Source organism: Hyperolius riggenbachi, chromosome 10 (assembly GCF_040937935.1).
Source record: "Hyperolius riggenbachi isolate aHypRig1 chromosome 10, aHypRig1.pri, whole genome shotgun sequence".
Lineage (NCBI taxonomy): Eukaryota > Metazoa > Chordata > Amphibia > Anura > Hyperoliidae > Hyperolius > Hyperolius riggenbachi.
In genome coordinates, this window is record NC_090655.1 from 225693923 (window position 1) to 225710405 (window position 16483).

The 16483-nt window shown below is 48.0% G+C and overlaps 1 protein-coding gene across 2 annotated transcripts in view; it reads left to right on the forward strand.

Annotated features, from left to right (window-relative positions):
- The window catches only part of LOC137534632 (uncharacterized), a 40253-nt gene that overhangs the window by 16451 nt on the left and 7319 nt on the right, over nt 1-16483 (forward strand). The window contains exons 12-15 of one of the 2 annotated variants that reach the window (XM_068256230.1): nt 1336-1447; nt 1546-1643; nt 1745-1856; nt 16269-16384. In XM_068256230.1, the coding sequence (XP_068112331.1) occupies nt 1336-1447; nt 1546-1643; nt 1745-1856; nt 16269-16384 (438 nt within the window). The remainder of the gene's footprint in view (nt 1-1335; nt 1448-1545; nt 1644-1744; nt 1857-16268; nt 16385-16483) is intronic. The other variant, XM_068256231.1, reaches the window with a different exon arrangement.

Here is a 16483-nt window from a genome sequence, read left to right on the forward strand (position 1 = left end):
TGCCTGATGAAGCAGGATCAAACCTGCGAAACGTGTTGCATCGTATGTAAATAAACTTGTTGTATTTGACAAACACATTGGCAATTTTTGTTTCTGCTTGGAGGAGGTAAGTCCACCACTGCCTCCTCATGTTTTAAACTTTTTAGATACTTTTATCCGTTAGGCGCCTCTGTATCCATACTAAACAATATGAGACAGTCTCGTAGTCAGCATTTGCTGACTACCCTCCGAGGAAGCAAGGTGGCACCGTGCGAAACACGTCAGGTTTTATTAATAAGCACTTGCAGTGTTATTTTAATAATAAATGATAAAATCTAAGTCCGGGGATAAAAGCCCGTCTCATATTGATCTCTGAGGGTAAGACATTGGATGCTGAGAGTGGAAGGGACAGTGGAGGAACGGTGACCTGCAAACTGTCTGGTGCGGAGCACCAACAAAGCTTTAGTCGCTGATTTTTGTCGTATAACTTTATTCAGCCATCTCAGCGGAGAGCAGGTCAATATATGTGTGAAGCCCAGTAGGACAAACAGTCACACACAGGGAGCATCTTATCTGTCCTCCCCTCCTCTTTTGTTTTCATAGTGTCAGTAAGTCTCTCCAGTGCACTCCCTAGTGCTCGGCAGTCTTTCCCTAATGTCCCTGCTTGTGTCAGGGAACTCTCTTAAAGTCAGGCTAATCCAGGCGAAGCAGGTGGTTTTGGTGCAGCTCAGCGCCGGGCACTGAAACCAGGCGCCCCATAGCAGCAATGTTATGCTGTGCAGGGTGCGTAAGGGTAATTCAGGGGTGCATTGGTTCACTGACCCCAATTCACAGCTCCCTCCCAGTTGTGCCAACTCGGAGGGGGAATAGTATTTAACGCCGCTGGGAAGATTGGCGGCAGCAGGGTGAGCCGTCATTCGGCTTGCCCTGCACCCAACCCACTGGTTCCGCATACATACATACGCGTTCTTTAATATCAGACTGTATTCCCACTGTCCCCCTTGTGTCAGGCAGGTCCCCTACGGTCTCAAACAACTATCCCCAGTGACCTTGTGGTGCCCCAGTGTCTCTCCCTCCCACTTTAGTTTCAAGCAGTCTCTACGGTGTCCTCCTTTTTTCAAGTTTTCCCCCTCTTAGTGTCCAAAAGTGACTTTCCTGCAGACATGATTTGGGGAAGGGGTGGTGACAGCCTCATCATGGGCGCTCCTGGAACCCATTCTGGATGGCTTTACTAAGGCTAAAGGCTGGCTCTGAAGCTAAGATTCTCCACAAATACCAGTTCCATGTTTTGTGCATTGTAGGGATCTTGTGTATTGTGTATCAGCTCATAAAGTTCAATTTGTGGTCTTATCACAGGATGAAGATGTGAATGCTATTAAAATAAAAGTTAAAAAGGAACCAGAAGAGACATATGTGAGTGGTGATGAGCCGTGTAAGGAGGAGGAAATTCCTTCACAGATCAGCACAGGTCAGCAGTGAACACTGAATATAAACAAAATACACAGGCTTCCATTTTCTACAACAATCTCCACTTCTCCATCCTCAGTCAGTGTGTGTTTCCTACAGATGGATCCAGTAACAGAAACCCACCAGAGAGATGTACAGGTCCTCTTTATTCCCAGGATTGTACACAGGAAGATCCCATCACCCCCCTCCATTATCAGGTAGGTGGAACAGAAGATCTCGACAGATACCAAAATTGATCTGTAGGAAATCTGTGCTGAGAATACAACCAACATATTCATCTATTTGTGATCATGATTAGGGGGAGGATGTGACCACTATTAAAGTAGACGTTAAGGAAGAACCAGAAGAGACGTATGTGTGGAATGAAAAGTCGTGTAAGGAGGAGGAAATTCCTACACAGATCAGCACAGGTCAGTAATAAATACCGTATATACTCGTGTATAAGCCGAGTTTTTGGGTCCACAATATTGGCCCAAAAGTGGGGGTCTCGGCTAATACACGAGTCACTTCCAAATGTTAAACCATCTTCCCCCCCTCCCTGCACTAGCAGGAACGGAGCGGCATGTGTAGCAACTAACTATTAAGAAGCGCACACTGATTATCATACAGCAGCTTGTCACCTGTTGGCTGCTGCTGCGCGGGCCTCCCCCTGTGTTCCGCTTCTCAGTGGTGTCTCCCTTCCTCTAACAAGCGTCTTCTTCCAGGCTAGAATGCTATAGGGAAAGTGTCTCCCTTTCTCCTCTACCCCTTTGCGCTGCTCTCACCCGCCCTGTCAGCTGCCCGGAGATCGGGATACAGAGCGCCGCCATGAATTTATTTGTTGCAGTATCATTGCTATGACTCCTGTAGTGACACCAATAGAGGGCGTCATAACAATGATACTGTGACAGACAGAAGTGGACACCTGGCGATGCGCTGTATCCCGATCTCTGGGCAGCTGACAGGGTGGGTGAGAGAAGTGCAAAGGGGCGGAAGGGAGACACGTTCCCTATAGCATTCTAGCCCGAAGAAGCCGCTTGTTAAGGAGGAGGGGAGACACCACAAAGAAGGTGAACACAGGGGGGGGGGGGGGGGGCGCGCAGCAGCAGCCTGCCAACAGGTGACAAGCTGATGTCTGATAATCAGTGTGTGCTTGTTAGTGGTGAATCGCGATGCCGGTGAGTCCCACCTCCTCCTCTCTCTCAATCTAAGCACTCTTTGCCACCCACGCTGCTCCTTGCTTCCCCTGCACTTGAATCTATTTCAGGCTTGATTTGCACTTATAGTGCTATTGCTATCACTTCCATTTACAGCATCATGGTTTTCGTCTTCATCTTTTTAGTTATTGGCACTGCTCCTTTTGGTGTGGTTTGAGATTTTGTCTCATTTTATGCACTCTTCACTATTGTTGCTGCAATGCATTGCACTTTTTAAGCAAGCATCATTATAAAATAACTGCATATTTTATTTGGTGCAATATTTGTAGAGGATCTAATTTCCTTTGTAGTTTTCTACTATCCATTAAGATCCTTTCTGCTGGTTGATGTCTATTTAGTTGACCGATGGTGCTTACCCATTTTCCCTGATATTTCTAGCTAACAGTAGCTGCTGCATTTCTTATCCCCAGGCTTATACTCAAGTCAAACATTTTCACAGGTTTTTTTTTAGGTAAAAGTTGGGGGGTCGGCTTATACTCGGGTCGGTTTATACTCGAGTATATACGGTACTAAATACAGAAAGGAGTTAAAGTGACCCGAGGCGAAAATAAACTGATGAGCTTTTTATATCCCATGGTTTTATTTTATATTTATAGATTTACAAAGTAGAATGAATTTTTTGTTGCCTCTGCTCAGTGGCAGCCTATTAAGTGTCCCTAAATGGAAATACATGAACTATTGACCTTTTTTCTACCTCCTTCTGCTCTCAGAAGTTGTATTCTGCCAGAAAAACTTTTATGGCTGTAATTTTCTTATTAGTGATTCTTATATTCCCGACAAGGTACCGACAAGACAGAAGTTGTCACTTCCATGTCTAAAATATAACTCTTTCAGGCAGCAAAGTAAAACAGCCTGGTTATTAATGTGTTGTACTTTACATACACATGTTTATCTCATCATGTCACATGTTGCCTCGGGTACACTTTAAGCCCGTACCAACTACGCGATTTTAACAGCTATTTTTTCCGAAAAACAGCATTTTTTTTTTGATTGACAACCGATTCTTCCCACAATCTCGTAACATGGACAAAGGCAAAGCGGATAACGACTGTCATGACAGATTTTATCTATAGCCACTTAAAACGGATCCGAGATGAAAAAACTAACTATAACAAGTAACTTGCCTATATGTCTTATCTAAACTTTAGATAGTTTACAAAGCAAATCTAGCTGCAAACAACTTCAATAGATTATGATTATTTCTTCCTGTGATACAATGACAGCAGCCATCGTGTTTCTAAACATTACACACAGGCAAGCTTATCTGCATCTTCAGCACTCAGCCTGTGAAAAAAAACCTAATCCCCCATCCTCCTCCTTCCTCCCCTCTGCCTCTGAAATCTCTAGCTAGTGATACCTCCCCCTCCTCCTGCCCAGACTGAGCTCCCTTGAGCTCTTGCTACTCTCTGAAAATGCCAAGGCTCTCAGAAAAGCTGTGGGCGAGGCTTGTTTAGTTTATAGGGAATTAGAGTATTAAAACAAAAACAAATGAGAGTATTTAGCTTGAGGAATGCCCTATAAACAATAGGAAAGGAACACAATTATGCAATGAGTAAAAGTTCATCTCGGATCCACTTTAAGTACCAGCGCTCTCTGCCTCTTTAAGGACCAAAGACGGCTGGTACAGAAACTGCGGAATCCTGACGAATTGCCGCACACACCAGCCGCAACCGCCGTCACTGCCGCACGTCCGGAACCTGGGCAACTAACTCTGCCGTCTCTATGATGGCAGAGTTCCTGTAAGCTGGCCAGGAGCCATTTTCATTGGAGCCCTGTCTTTCAACGTAAGCCAATGGGAGTTGCTTACATTGAAAGACAGGGCCAGGAGCCAATGAAATCGGCTCCTGACCCGCTCACATGACTGCTTTGCCGTCATAGAGACAGGCAGAGCGAGTGAGCTGCGACGGGAGATGGCAGGGATGTAGCGTGAGATCAGCGGGAGCGACGAAAACGGCGGATGTGCGCAGCAGCGGTGAATTGAAATCTACGCCCTGGCAGCCAGATAGCCATCAAAACAGGGCGTAGATTTCAATTAGCGCGGTCCGTAAGTAGTTAAAGAGAGTCTGAAGCGAGAATAAATCTCGCTTCAGACCTCATAGTTAGCAGGGGCATGTGTGCCCCTGCTAAAACGCCGCTATCCCGCGGCTTAACGGGGGTCCCTTCACCCCCAAATCCCCTCGGTGCAGCGGGGGAGCGCTTCCTGGTTGGGGCAGGGCTAACCGCCGCAGCCCTGCCCCACGCGCGTCTGTCAGACGCGTATCTCCGCCTCTCCCCCGCCCCTCTCAGTCTTCCTTCCCTGAGAGGGGCGGGGGAGAGGCGGCGATGCGCCGCTGATAGACGCGACTGGAGGCAGGGCTGCAGCCGTTAGCTGAACGGCACACTGTGGCTGAACGGCACACTGTGGGAGGATGGCGAGGGACTCACACGTGTTTATGGGGAGGTAGGTAGCCCCAGGTAAGTATCAAATCTTTACTTTACAAAATCTCTGGTTTAGTTTAACGTAAAAGTGGGTATCCTGAATTATTTATGGCATTCTACTGTACATCGTTACAGTTCCTTTTTAAGTTACAAAAAAAGCGAACAAAAGTTAGCACGTCATTATTTACTCACATCCCACCACATTCCGCTCCCTCCTACTCACATTCCACTCCCTCCCACTCACATCCCACTCCCTCCTATTCACATTCCACTCCCTCCCACTCACATCCCACTCCCTCCTACTCACATTCCACTCCCTCCCACTCCCACCTACTCACATTCCACTCCCTCCCACTCACATCCCACTCCCTCCTACTCACATTCCACTTCCTCCCACTCACATCCCACTCCCTCCCACTCACATTCCACTCCCTCCCACTCACATCCCACTCCCTCCTACTCACACTCCACTCCCTCCCACTCACATCCCACCACATTCCACTCCCTCCCACTCACATTCCACTCCCTCCCACTCACATCCCACTCCCTCCTACTCACATTCCACTCCCTCCCACTCACATTCCACTCCCTCCTACTCACATTCCACTCCCTCCCATTCACATTTCCACTCCCTCCCACTCACATCCCGCTCCCTCCCACTCACATCCCACTCCCTCCCACTCACATCTCACTTCATCCTATTCACGGCCCACTCCGTCTCATTCAGTCCCTCTCACATCCCACTCCCTCCTACTCACATCCCACTCCCTCCCACTCACATCCCACTCCCTCCCACTCACATCCCACTCCCTCCCACTCACATTCCACTTTCTCCCACTCACATTCCACTCCCTCCCACTCACATGGCACTCCCTCCTACTCATATTTCCACTCCCTCGCACTCACATTCCACTCCTTCCCACTCACATCCCACTCCCTCCCACTCACATCCCACTCCCTCCCACTCACATTCCACTCCCTCCTACTCACATTCCACTCCCTCCCACTCACATCCCACCACATTCCACTCCCTCCCACTCACATTCCACTCCCTCCTACTCACATCCCACTCCCTCCTACTCACATTCCACTCCCTCCCACTCACATTCCACTCCCTCCTACTCACATTCCACTCCCTCCCACTCACATTTCCACTCCCTCCCACTCACATTTCCACTCCCTCCCACTCACATCCCGCTCCCTCCCACTCACATCCCACTCCCTCCCACTCACATCTCACTTCATCCCATTCACGGCCCACTCCATCTCATTCAGTCCCTCTCACATCCCACTCCCTCCTACTCACATCACACTCCCTCCCACTCACATCCCACTCCCTCCTACTCACATTCCACTTTCTCCCACTCACATTCCACTCCCTCCCACTCGCATGGCACTCCCTCCTACTCATATTTCCACTCCCTCACACTCACATTCCACTTCTTCCCACTCACATCCCACTCCTTCCCACTCACATCCCACTCCCTCCCACTCACATCCCACTTCATCCCATTCACGGCCCACTCCATCTCATTCAGTCCCTCTCACATCCCACTCCCTCCCACTCACATCCCACTCCCTCCCACTGACATCCCACTCACATCCCACTTCATCTTACTCACGGCCCACTCCATCTCATTCAGTCCCTCTCACATCCCACTCCCTCCCACTCACATGCCACTCCCTCCCACTCACATCCCACTCCCTCCCACTCACATACCACTCCCTCCCACTCACATGCCACTCCCTCCCACTCACATACCACTCCCTCCCACTGACATCCCACTCCCTCCCACTCACATCCCACTTCATCTTACTCACGGCCCACTCCATCTTATTCAGTCCCACTCACATGCCACTCCCTCCCACTCACATGCCACTCCCTCCCACTCACATGCCACTCCCTCCCACTCACATCCCACTCCCTCCCACTCACATCCCACTCCCTCCTACTCACATCCCACTCCCTCCCACTCACATCCCACTCCCTCCCACTCACATGCCACTTCCTCCCATTCCCTCCCACTCACATCCCACTCCCTCCCACTCACATGCCACTTCCTCCCATTCCCTCCCACTCACATCCCACTCCTTCCCACTCACATACCACTTACGGCCCACTCCATCTCATTCAGTCCCTCTCACATCCCACTCCATCTCACTCACATCTCACTCCATCCCACTGCCTCCCCTGTCTAGCACTTCAAACACCGAGCCCACTCATCTGTCAGTAGGGCTGAGCTCTCGGATTCCGAATTTCGAGTTTGCCATCGGAATTTGGCAGTTCCGAGTAAGCACTCGAAACTCGAAAATTCAGCAATTCCGAGTACCAAATTCGCGTTTACATTGAAGTCAATAGTGCTAAATTCCATGGTTAATTGTGAAGCCCCCTTACATGCTATCATCACCAAATTTGGCATGTATATTAAGCAGATGAGTAGGAACATGGTAAAAAAAAATTGTGAAAAGACTTTATAGTTTTTGAAATAAACTATTTTAAAGTTTCATAGGAAAAATGTTTTTTAAACTGTGTAAAATGACACTGCTGCAGTACAGGTTACTGCATTCCGAGTTCTGTATACATATTGTATACATTTCATGAAAACAGACAGCGTGGGGTCCCCCCTCCTTAACCCCTTGTCCCCCATGCAGGCTGAGATAGCCAGAATGCGGAGTCCTGGCCACGTGGGGCTTCGCACCCTGAGCTATACCAGCCCGCATGGTCCATGGTATGGGGGGGCTCTGGAGGAGAGGGGCGGCCAACCTCCCCCTCTCCCCCAGAGCCCTTGTCCAATCCATGGATAAGGGGCTCTTCCCCACCTCTGGTGCCCCAGGAGGAGGTGGGGGCCGCCGACGTCCTGGGGGTTCATGGAGTCATCCGGGGGTCCCCTTTAACAAGCAGACTCCGGAAGCCGCCCCCTCCCCAGGAGAAATGAGTATAGGGGTACATGGTACCCCTTACCCATTTCAGCAGAGAGTTAAAAAAAGAAATAAAAACACGACAACGAAACAAGTCCTTTATTGCTCTGGATTAACCAGGGATACTTACCTTGCAATAATCCCACGCCAGTATCCTCAGGAGTGGTCCCACGCCAGTATCCTCAGGAGTGGTCCCACTCACCCGCCCAACTCCCGGGGCTGAATGGCTATAGACAGCCTCTGCAATCTGTATTGCATAAGCTAGAAACACGAAAATTGTTTGCTAAAACAAGAATTTTCGGCAAACAGTGTCGTAAACAAAATGGCTGCTGGGGAATTCCCGTTCCCCAGAGGCCACCTAAGAGAGTCAGACTGAGCGTTATTTCACATAAAAAGGTGGGTCCAGGGGACCAGGGCACCTCCTGCTCTGGTCACCTGAACCCACCATCTATGTGAAAAATGGCTGGTTTCGCCACTCTAGTGTGGCCTCCAGCGTTCCGGGATTTCCCAGTGGCCATTTTGATTGCATCACTGTTTGCCGAAATTTCTTGTTTCAAAGGCAACATTTTTGTGTTCATAGCCTCTGCTATACAGATGCAGAGGCTGGCTGTGACCATTCAGTGGCGGGAGTTCGACGGTGTGGGAGGGTGGTGAGATGTCCTAAGAGGATACTGGCGTGGGACCACTTCTAAGGATACTGGCGTGGGATTTTCGCAATGTAAGCATCCCTGGTTAATTTAGAACAATAAAGGACTTTTTTCGTTGTCGTGTTTTTTTTTTTTTTTTAACTCTGCTGAAATGGGTAAGGGGTACCGTGTACCCCTATACTTATTTCTCCTCGGGTGGGGGCAGCTTCCGGGGTCCGCTTGTTAAAGGGGAACCCCGGATGGCACCATGAACCCCCCACCTCCGGCGGTCCCCACCTCCTCCTGCGGCACCGGAGGTGGGGAAGAGCCCCTTGTTCATGGATTGGACAAGGGCTCTGGGGGAGAGGGGGAGGTTGACCGCCCCTCTCCTCCAGAGCCCCCCCATACCATGGACCATGCGGGCTGGTATAGCTCAGGGTGCGAAGCCCCACGTGGCCGGGACTCCGCATTCTGGCTATCCCAGCCTGCATGGGAGACAAGGAGTTAAGGAGGCTTGGAAGGGGGGACCCCTACGCTGTCTGTTTTCATGAAATATACATACAATATGTATACAGAACTCGGAATGCAGTAACCTGTACTGCAGCAGTGTTATTTTACACAGTTTAAATACCATTTTTCCTATGAAACTTTAAAGAGACTCTGTAACAAATTTTTCAGCCTTAGTTCTTCTATCCTATAAGTTCCTATGCCTGTTCTAATCTGCTCTGGCTTACTGCAGTCTTTCCTAATTGCACTGTCTCTGTAATAAATCAATGTATCTTTCCTCTGTCAGTGTCTGTCGGGCTAAGGCTTGATTGTGTGGAATGTGCAGGGCTGCTTGTGATTGGTAGAAGCGATACACACCCTCTGCAGGCCCCCTGCACACTCTGAATGACACACACTATGCTTAGCTGAGCCTATTACAAGCTGGTTAGTTTGTTTGTAAACACTGCCTAAAACTGTTAATTACAAGCCAGGATTGCAGCAGAGAGTGGCAGAAACAGCACAGAGGGGCACAGGAGAAAATAATGAATAGAATGGTATGCTTTTTAGTGTAAGAATATTAGAGTACAGATTCTCTTTAAATATTATTTGCTCAAAAACTATAAGGTCTTTTCACAAATTTTTTTTTTACCATGTTCCTACTCATCTGCTTATTATATATGCCAAATTTGGTGATGATAGCATGTACAGGGGCTTTACAATTAACCGCAGAAGTTGGCACTATTGACTTCAATAGAAATACACTCGGAACACGAAAATTCGGAACACAAAATTCGGTTTTCGCATGCGGTACACGAAATTTCAACGAAATCAGAATTCAGCTGTTCCGATCAGCCCTAGAAGCGATCACCTGCGCAGAAGCGTTAGCGTGGCTAACGTGACTTACGTGGCTTCCGGTCCTCCGCAGGAACCGCGTGGTGACAAACGTATGCAGTCGCGTGAGGGATGCAGCAAAAACGTCACTTCCGTCACATAAAGCCACACTGCGTCAGTATAAAAAAAAAACACTATGCGGATGTAGTCCCTTTTTTTTTTTTTTTTTTTTTTTTTTATGGGACCCTTTGGATGGGAGACATTACCAGGCACTCACCTCTCCCCTCACACCCACATATCTACTTTTTATGACGAGTCAATTGCTATTTATACCCCCATATTTCTGCAGTTTTCACCTTATGGCGAGATATTTAGTTTTATAACCCACACGTAGTTTTACAACCACCAGGCTACACAGATTCATTAAAGAAGTCTTGATCCTGAATATGTAGCCTAAATCTAATGAAAATTAGAAATGATGTCCCTTAACAGGCAAAACTGTCCAGAGCAATGCACCTGTGACTAATTTGCATAACCCAGCCTCCTCCTAAAGCTACCCTTCTGTGGATCTATATCAATACATCATGTTTTTTCACATGTTGCGTTGCTTGTCAGGATCTGGACAAATACCGGGGGCTTGATTCACAAAAGAGTGCTAACTGTTAGCACGGCCGTTTTCGCACGAATTTTCACGTGTGCGCGCGATCGCGAATTTTCACACGCAATTAAACGTTTTCACGCACAGCTAAATTGTTATCGTTTTCGCGCGCAAACTCGAAGTTGCATGCGAAAACAATAGCGATTTCATGCGAAAATTCGCGTTTGCATGTGAAAACGTTTAGTTGCGCGCAAAAATTCGCAAACGCGAAAATTTGCGCGAAAACGGCCGTGCTAACAGTTAGCACTCTTTTGTGAATCAAGCCCATAGTGTATATAATCTATATATGAATGAAATAATGATGGAGAAGGTACTTTTGTATTACGCGTCCAGCAGAGCGGCTGATGTAACTGAGCCTGTTACCGGGTCTCACCGCAGCTGAACGGCAGACTGCGGAAGGACGGCGTGGGACTTAGACGTGTTTATGGGGCGGGAGAAAGCCCCGGGTAAATATCAGAGTTTTAGTATTGTTCGTCTCTGAGTCTCTTTAAAGTCCTTCAACAGGAAGTTGCAAGGTCTCCTGGGATTTGACCTCGAAAAAATGCAATCTCCTTGCCTTTTTTGTATGCGATTTTCTAATGCAGTCACTGCGATTGCAAGTTTCTAAAATCGCATCGTACTACTGTGTACAATTCATCACAATTATCATTATTTTTAAAAAGGCTTTGCAATTGAAAAAAAATGCATGTTATAAGAACACAGCGCAACGCAGTCTGTTTGTACAGCCCTAATGCACGAATCCTTAATCTGCACTGGCAGCAAATGTAAGGCTGGGCTCACATAGGACATAGCGTGAAACACTGCGTATTATGTCATGTTGTAAGTTAATGTTGTGTGCGGTGTTTGTGCGTTTGTGGTGCGTTTGCAATGCGTTTTCCATGTGTTTTAATGCGTTTGCATATACAAAATGCATATGCGTTTTGTATGCGTTTTCCATGCATTTTTAGATTTCCATTCATGCAAATCACTTGGAAGACAGCAGGAAACCAAAATACAGCAAAAAAAATATTTTGGGGAAAAAACGCATGAAAAACGCAACCCATTGCGTTCCCATTGACTTTCATTTTGTGCGTTTTGTGGGTACGCATTACACACAGGGAGTCAAGAAGCCGCTACTGCCACACATCTAACCGAGCCTTTTCGAGCACGCCAGATTGATGCCAGTCTGAACGTAAATCGATCGGGCTTCCAAAGTGCAGTATTAGTCTCTGGCAAATTCAGGCCGGTTTCACTCTGAATGTTGGTGGAAGCCTGGCGGCTGCACTGCCGGCAACATTCTTCGGGGATTACTGCGTTAGTACGCTGTAACTCCTATCTGGCAGCCGGCAAAGCAGGAAATGACACTCACTTCCTATAGCCGAAGCGATTAGGGCTGAGCTCTCGGAATCCGAATTTCGAGTTTGCCATCGGAATTTGGCAGTTCCGAGTAAGTACTCGAAAATTCGGCAATTCCGAGAACCGAATTCGCGTTTACATTGAAGTCAATAGTGCTAAATTCCGTGGTTAATTGTGAAGCCCTCTTACATGCTATCATCACCAAATTTGGCATGTATATTAAGCAGATGAGTAGGAACATGGTAAAAAAAAAATTTGTAAAAGACCTTATAGTTTTTGAGCAAATAGATTTCAAAGTTTCATAGGAAAAATGGTTTTTAAACTGTGTAAAATGACACTGCTGCAGTACAGGTTACTGCATTCCAAGTTCTGTATACATATTGTATACATTACATGAAAACAGACAGCGTGGGGTCCCTCCTCCCAAGCCTCCTTAACCCCTTGTCCCCCCTCCCAAGCCTCCTTAACCTCTTGTCCCCCATGCAGGCTGGGATAGCCAGAATGCGGAGTCCTGGCCACGTAGGGCTTCGCCAGTGGCGTAGCTAGAAACCTCTGGGCCCTGATGCGGAATCTGGATGTGGCCCCCCCCTCCAGGCAACAACAGCCCCCCCCCCCCCCCCTGCAACACCAGAAGCACACACATATACAAATCCCTATAGCTGTGCATGGCATGGCTATATCAATTCATCTTTCCAGCAGCATGGCTGCCACGTTCAATTTGCAAACATACGCAGCACCCAGAGGAAATAGGGCAATTAGTAGCAAGATGCCAGTCTGAAGGAAAATAATTAAGTGCGCAGCATTCACCAGATAATTATTGTTATGTGCGCAGCATTCACCAGAAAATCGTTATGTGCGCAACATTCATCAGAAAATAATCGTTATGTGGGAGCATTCACCAAAAAATAATCGCAATGTGGGAGCATTCACAGAAAATAATCGCAAAGTGGGGAGCAGTCACCAGAAAATAATCTCAATGTGAGGGCATTCACCGGAAAATAAACGCAATGTGGGGGCAGTCACCAGAAAATAATCGTTATGTGCGCAGCAGTCACCAGAAAATAATCGCAATGTGAGGGCATTCACCAGAAAATAAACGCAATGTGGGAGCTTTCACCAGAAAATAATCGCAATGTGAGGGCATTCACCAGAAAATAAACGCAATGTGAGGACATTCACCAGAAAATAAACGCAATGTGAGGACATTCACAAGAAAATAAACGCAATGTGAGGACATTCACCAGAAAATAAACGCAATGTGGGGGCATTCACCAGAAAATAAACGCAATGTGGGAGCATTCACAAGAAAATAAACGCAATGTGAGGACATTCACCAGAAAATAAACGCAATGTGGGGGCATTCACCAGAAAATAAACGCAATGTGAGGACATTCACCAGAAAATAAACGCAATGTGGGGGCATTCACCAGAAAATAAACGCAATGTGGGGGCATTCACCAGAAAATAAACGCAATGTGTGAGCATTCACCAGAAAATAAACGCAATGTGAGGGCATTCACCAGAAAATAAACGCAATGTGTGGGCATTCACCAGAAAATAAACGCAATGTGGGGGCATTCACCAGAAAAAAAACTCAATGTGGGGGCATTCACCAGAAAATAAACGCAATGTGAGGGCATTCACCAGAAAATAAACTCAATGTGGGAGAATTCACCAGAAAATAATCGCAATGTGGGAGCATTCACCAGAAAATAAACGCAATGTGGAAGCATTCAGCAGAAAATAAATGCAATGTGAGGGCATTCACCAGAAAATAATCGCAATTTGGGGGCATTCACCAGAAAATAAACGCAAAGTGGGAGCATTCACCAAAAATTAATCGCAATGTGGGAGCTTTCACCAGAAAATAATCGCAATGTGGGAGCATTCACCAGAAAATAAACCTGTACAAATAAAAAAAATTCACTCACCTGGCCAGCCTCTGACGTGAGCTCCCCGACGTGCAGTCAGCCTCCCTCGTGCAGCTCCTCCAGCAACGATCCTCCTGCAGCCAGTTTCTCCTGCGCTGACAGGCAGATGGGAAGATGGCGCCCGAAGCCCTGTACTGCAGACACAAATAGTCTCCAGTGCAGGGCATTGGTAGCCATCTTGCTGTAGCCCTGCTCTGCCTCCGGGAGGCAGTCCCCGCAGTGGGCTGCGGGGATTTCAGCACCTGGGCGGTCCAGGCCCCCGGGCCCCTCCCCCGCCTCTTCAGGAGGCGGGCCCGGTCGCCACGGCGACCCCTGCGACTGCGGGCCCTACGCCCATTGGCTTCGCACCCTGAGCTATACCAGCCCGCATGGTCCATGGTATGGGCAGGGCTCTGTAGGAGAGGGGCGGCCAACCTCCCCCTCTCCCCCAGAGCCCTTGTCTAGTCCATGGATAAGGGGCTCTTCCCCACCTCCGGTGCCCCAGGAGGAGGTGGGGCCCGCCGACGTCCTGGGGGGTTCATGGTGCCATCCGGGGGTCCCCTTTAACAAGCAGACTCCGGAAGCCGCCCCCTCCCCAGGAGAAATGAGTATAGGGGTACACTCTTACCCATTTCAGCAGAGAGGTAAAAAAAAGAAATAAAAACACGACAACGAAAAAAGTCCTTTAGTGCTCTGGATTAACCAGGGATACTTACCTTGCAATAATCCCACGCCAGTATCCTCAGGAGTGGTCCCACGCCAGTATCCTCAGGAGTGGTCCCACGCACCCGCCCAACTCCCGGGGCTGAATGGCTATAGACAGCCTCTGCAATCTGTATTGCATAAGCTAGAAACATGAAAATTGTTTGCTAAAACAAGAATTTTCGGCAAACAGTGTCATAAACAAAATGGCTGCTGGGGAATTCCCGTTCCCCAGAGGCCACCTAAGAGAGTCAGACTGAGCGTTATTTCACATAAATAGGTGGGTCCAGGGACCAGGGCACCTCCTGCTCTGGTCACCTGGACCCACCATCTATGTGAAAAATGTCTGGTTTCGCCACTCTAGTGTGGCCTCCAGCGTTCCGGGATTTCCCAGTGGCCATTTTGATTGCATCACTGTTTGCCGAAATTTCTTGTTTCAAAGGCAACATTTTCGTGTTCATAGCCTCTGCTATACAGTTGCAGAGGCTGGCTGTGACCATTCAGTGGCGGGAGTTCGTCGGTGTGGGAGGGTGGTGAGATGTCCTAAGAGGATACTGGCGTGGGACCACTTCTAAGGATACTGGCGTGGGATTTTCACAATGTAAGTATCCCTGGTTGATTTAGAACAATAAAGGACTTTTTTCGTTGTCGTGTTTTATTTTTTTTTTTAACTCTGAAATGGATAAGGGGTACCGTGTACCCCTATACTTATTTCTCCTGGGGTGGGGGCGGCTTCCGGGGTCCGCTTGTTAAAGGGGAACCCCAGATGGCACCATGAACCCCCCAGGACGTCGGCGGCCCCCACCTCCTCCTGCGCCACCGGAGGTGGGGAAGATCCCCTTGTTCATGGATTGGACAAGGGCTCTGGGGGAGAGGGGGAGGTTGACCGCCCCTCTCCTCCAGAGCCCCCCCCCATACCATGGACCATGCGGGCTGGTATAGCTCAGGGTGCAAAGCCCCACGTGGCCGGGACTCCGCATTCTGGCTATCCCAGCCTGCATGGGAGACAAGGAGTTAAGGAGTCTTGGAAGGGGGGAACCCACGCTGTCTGTTTTCATGAAATTTATACAATATGTATACAGAACTCGGAATGCAGTAACCTGTACTGCAGCAGTGTCATTTTACACAGTTTAAAAACCATTTTTCCTATGAAACTTTGAAATCTATTTGCTCAAAAACTATAAGGTCTTTTCACAATTTTTTTTTTTTACTATGTTCCTACTCATCTGCTTATTATACATGCCAAATGTGGTGATGATAGCATGTACAGGGGCTTTACAATTAACCGCAGAAGTTGGCACTATTGACTTCAACAGAAATGCACTCGGAACACGAAAATTCGGAACACGAAATTTGGTTTTCGTATGCGGTACACGAAATTTCAACGAAATCGGAATTCCGCTGTTCCGATCAGCCCTATCTGTCAGTTGATGAACCGAGACACAATGCATTGCCCATCCCATCTGCATGGGATCAGCATCAACAGATTGGCATGAGAGAGTCCAGTAGACATTGAAAATGGCCCTGCCTGGGTGGAGGAGGAAGAGGGAAATGCTTTGTATCCAGGTTATGCTTCTCTGTTGTGCTGACTACGTTGCAATCCCATACAGGGAAACCTGTGGGATGCGGCGCGATGTGAGGACAGTCACCACTCTACATGATGACATAGCTAGTTAGTGAGCTATTGGGTCACTTCAGGTTTTCTTCCAGTCTCTACAACAGTTTCCTCTTTCTCCTGCAGTGTGTGTGTTTCCTACAGATGGATCCAGAAACAGGCACCCACCAGAGGGATGGGCAGCTCCTCTTTATTCCTGGCATTCTACAAAAGAAAAACACACTGTTTATCAATTTTATCAGGTAGGAGGTCCAAAAATCCAACTGAACTCCAAGCTGTATGAGATGATATTCTTCTCTGAGGACTTGTTCTATGAGAATATGTTATCTTCTTTCATTTCG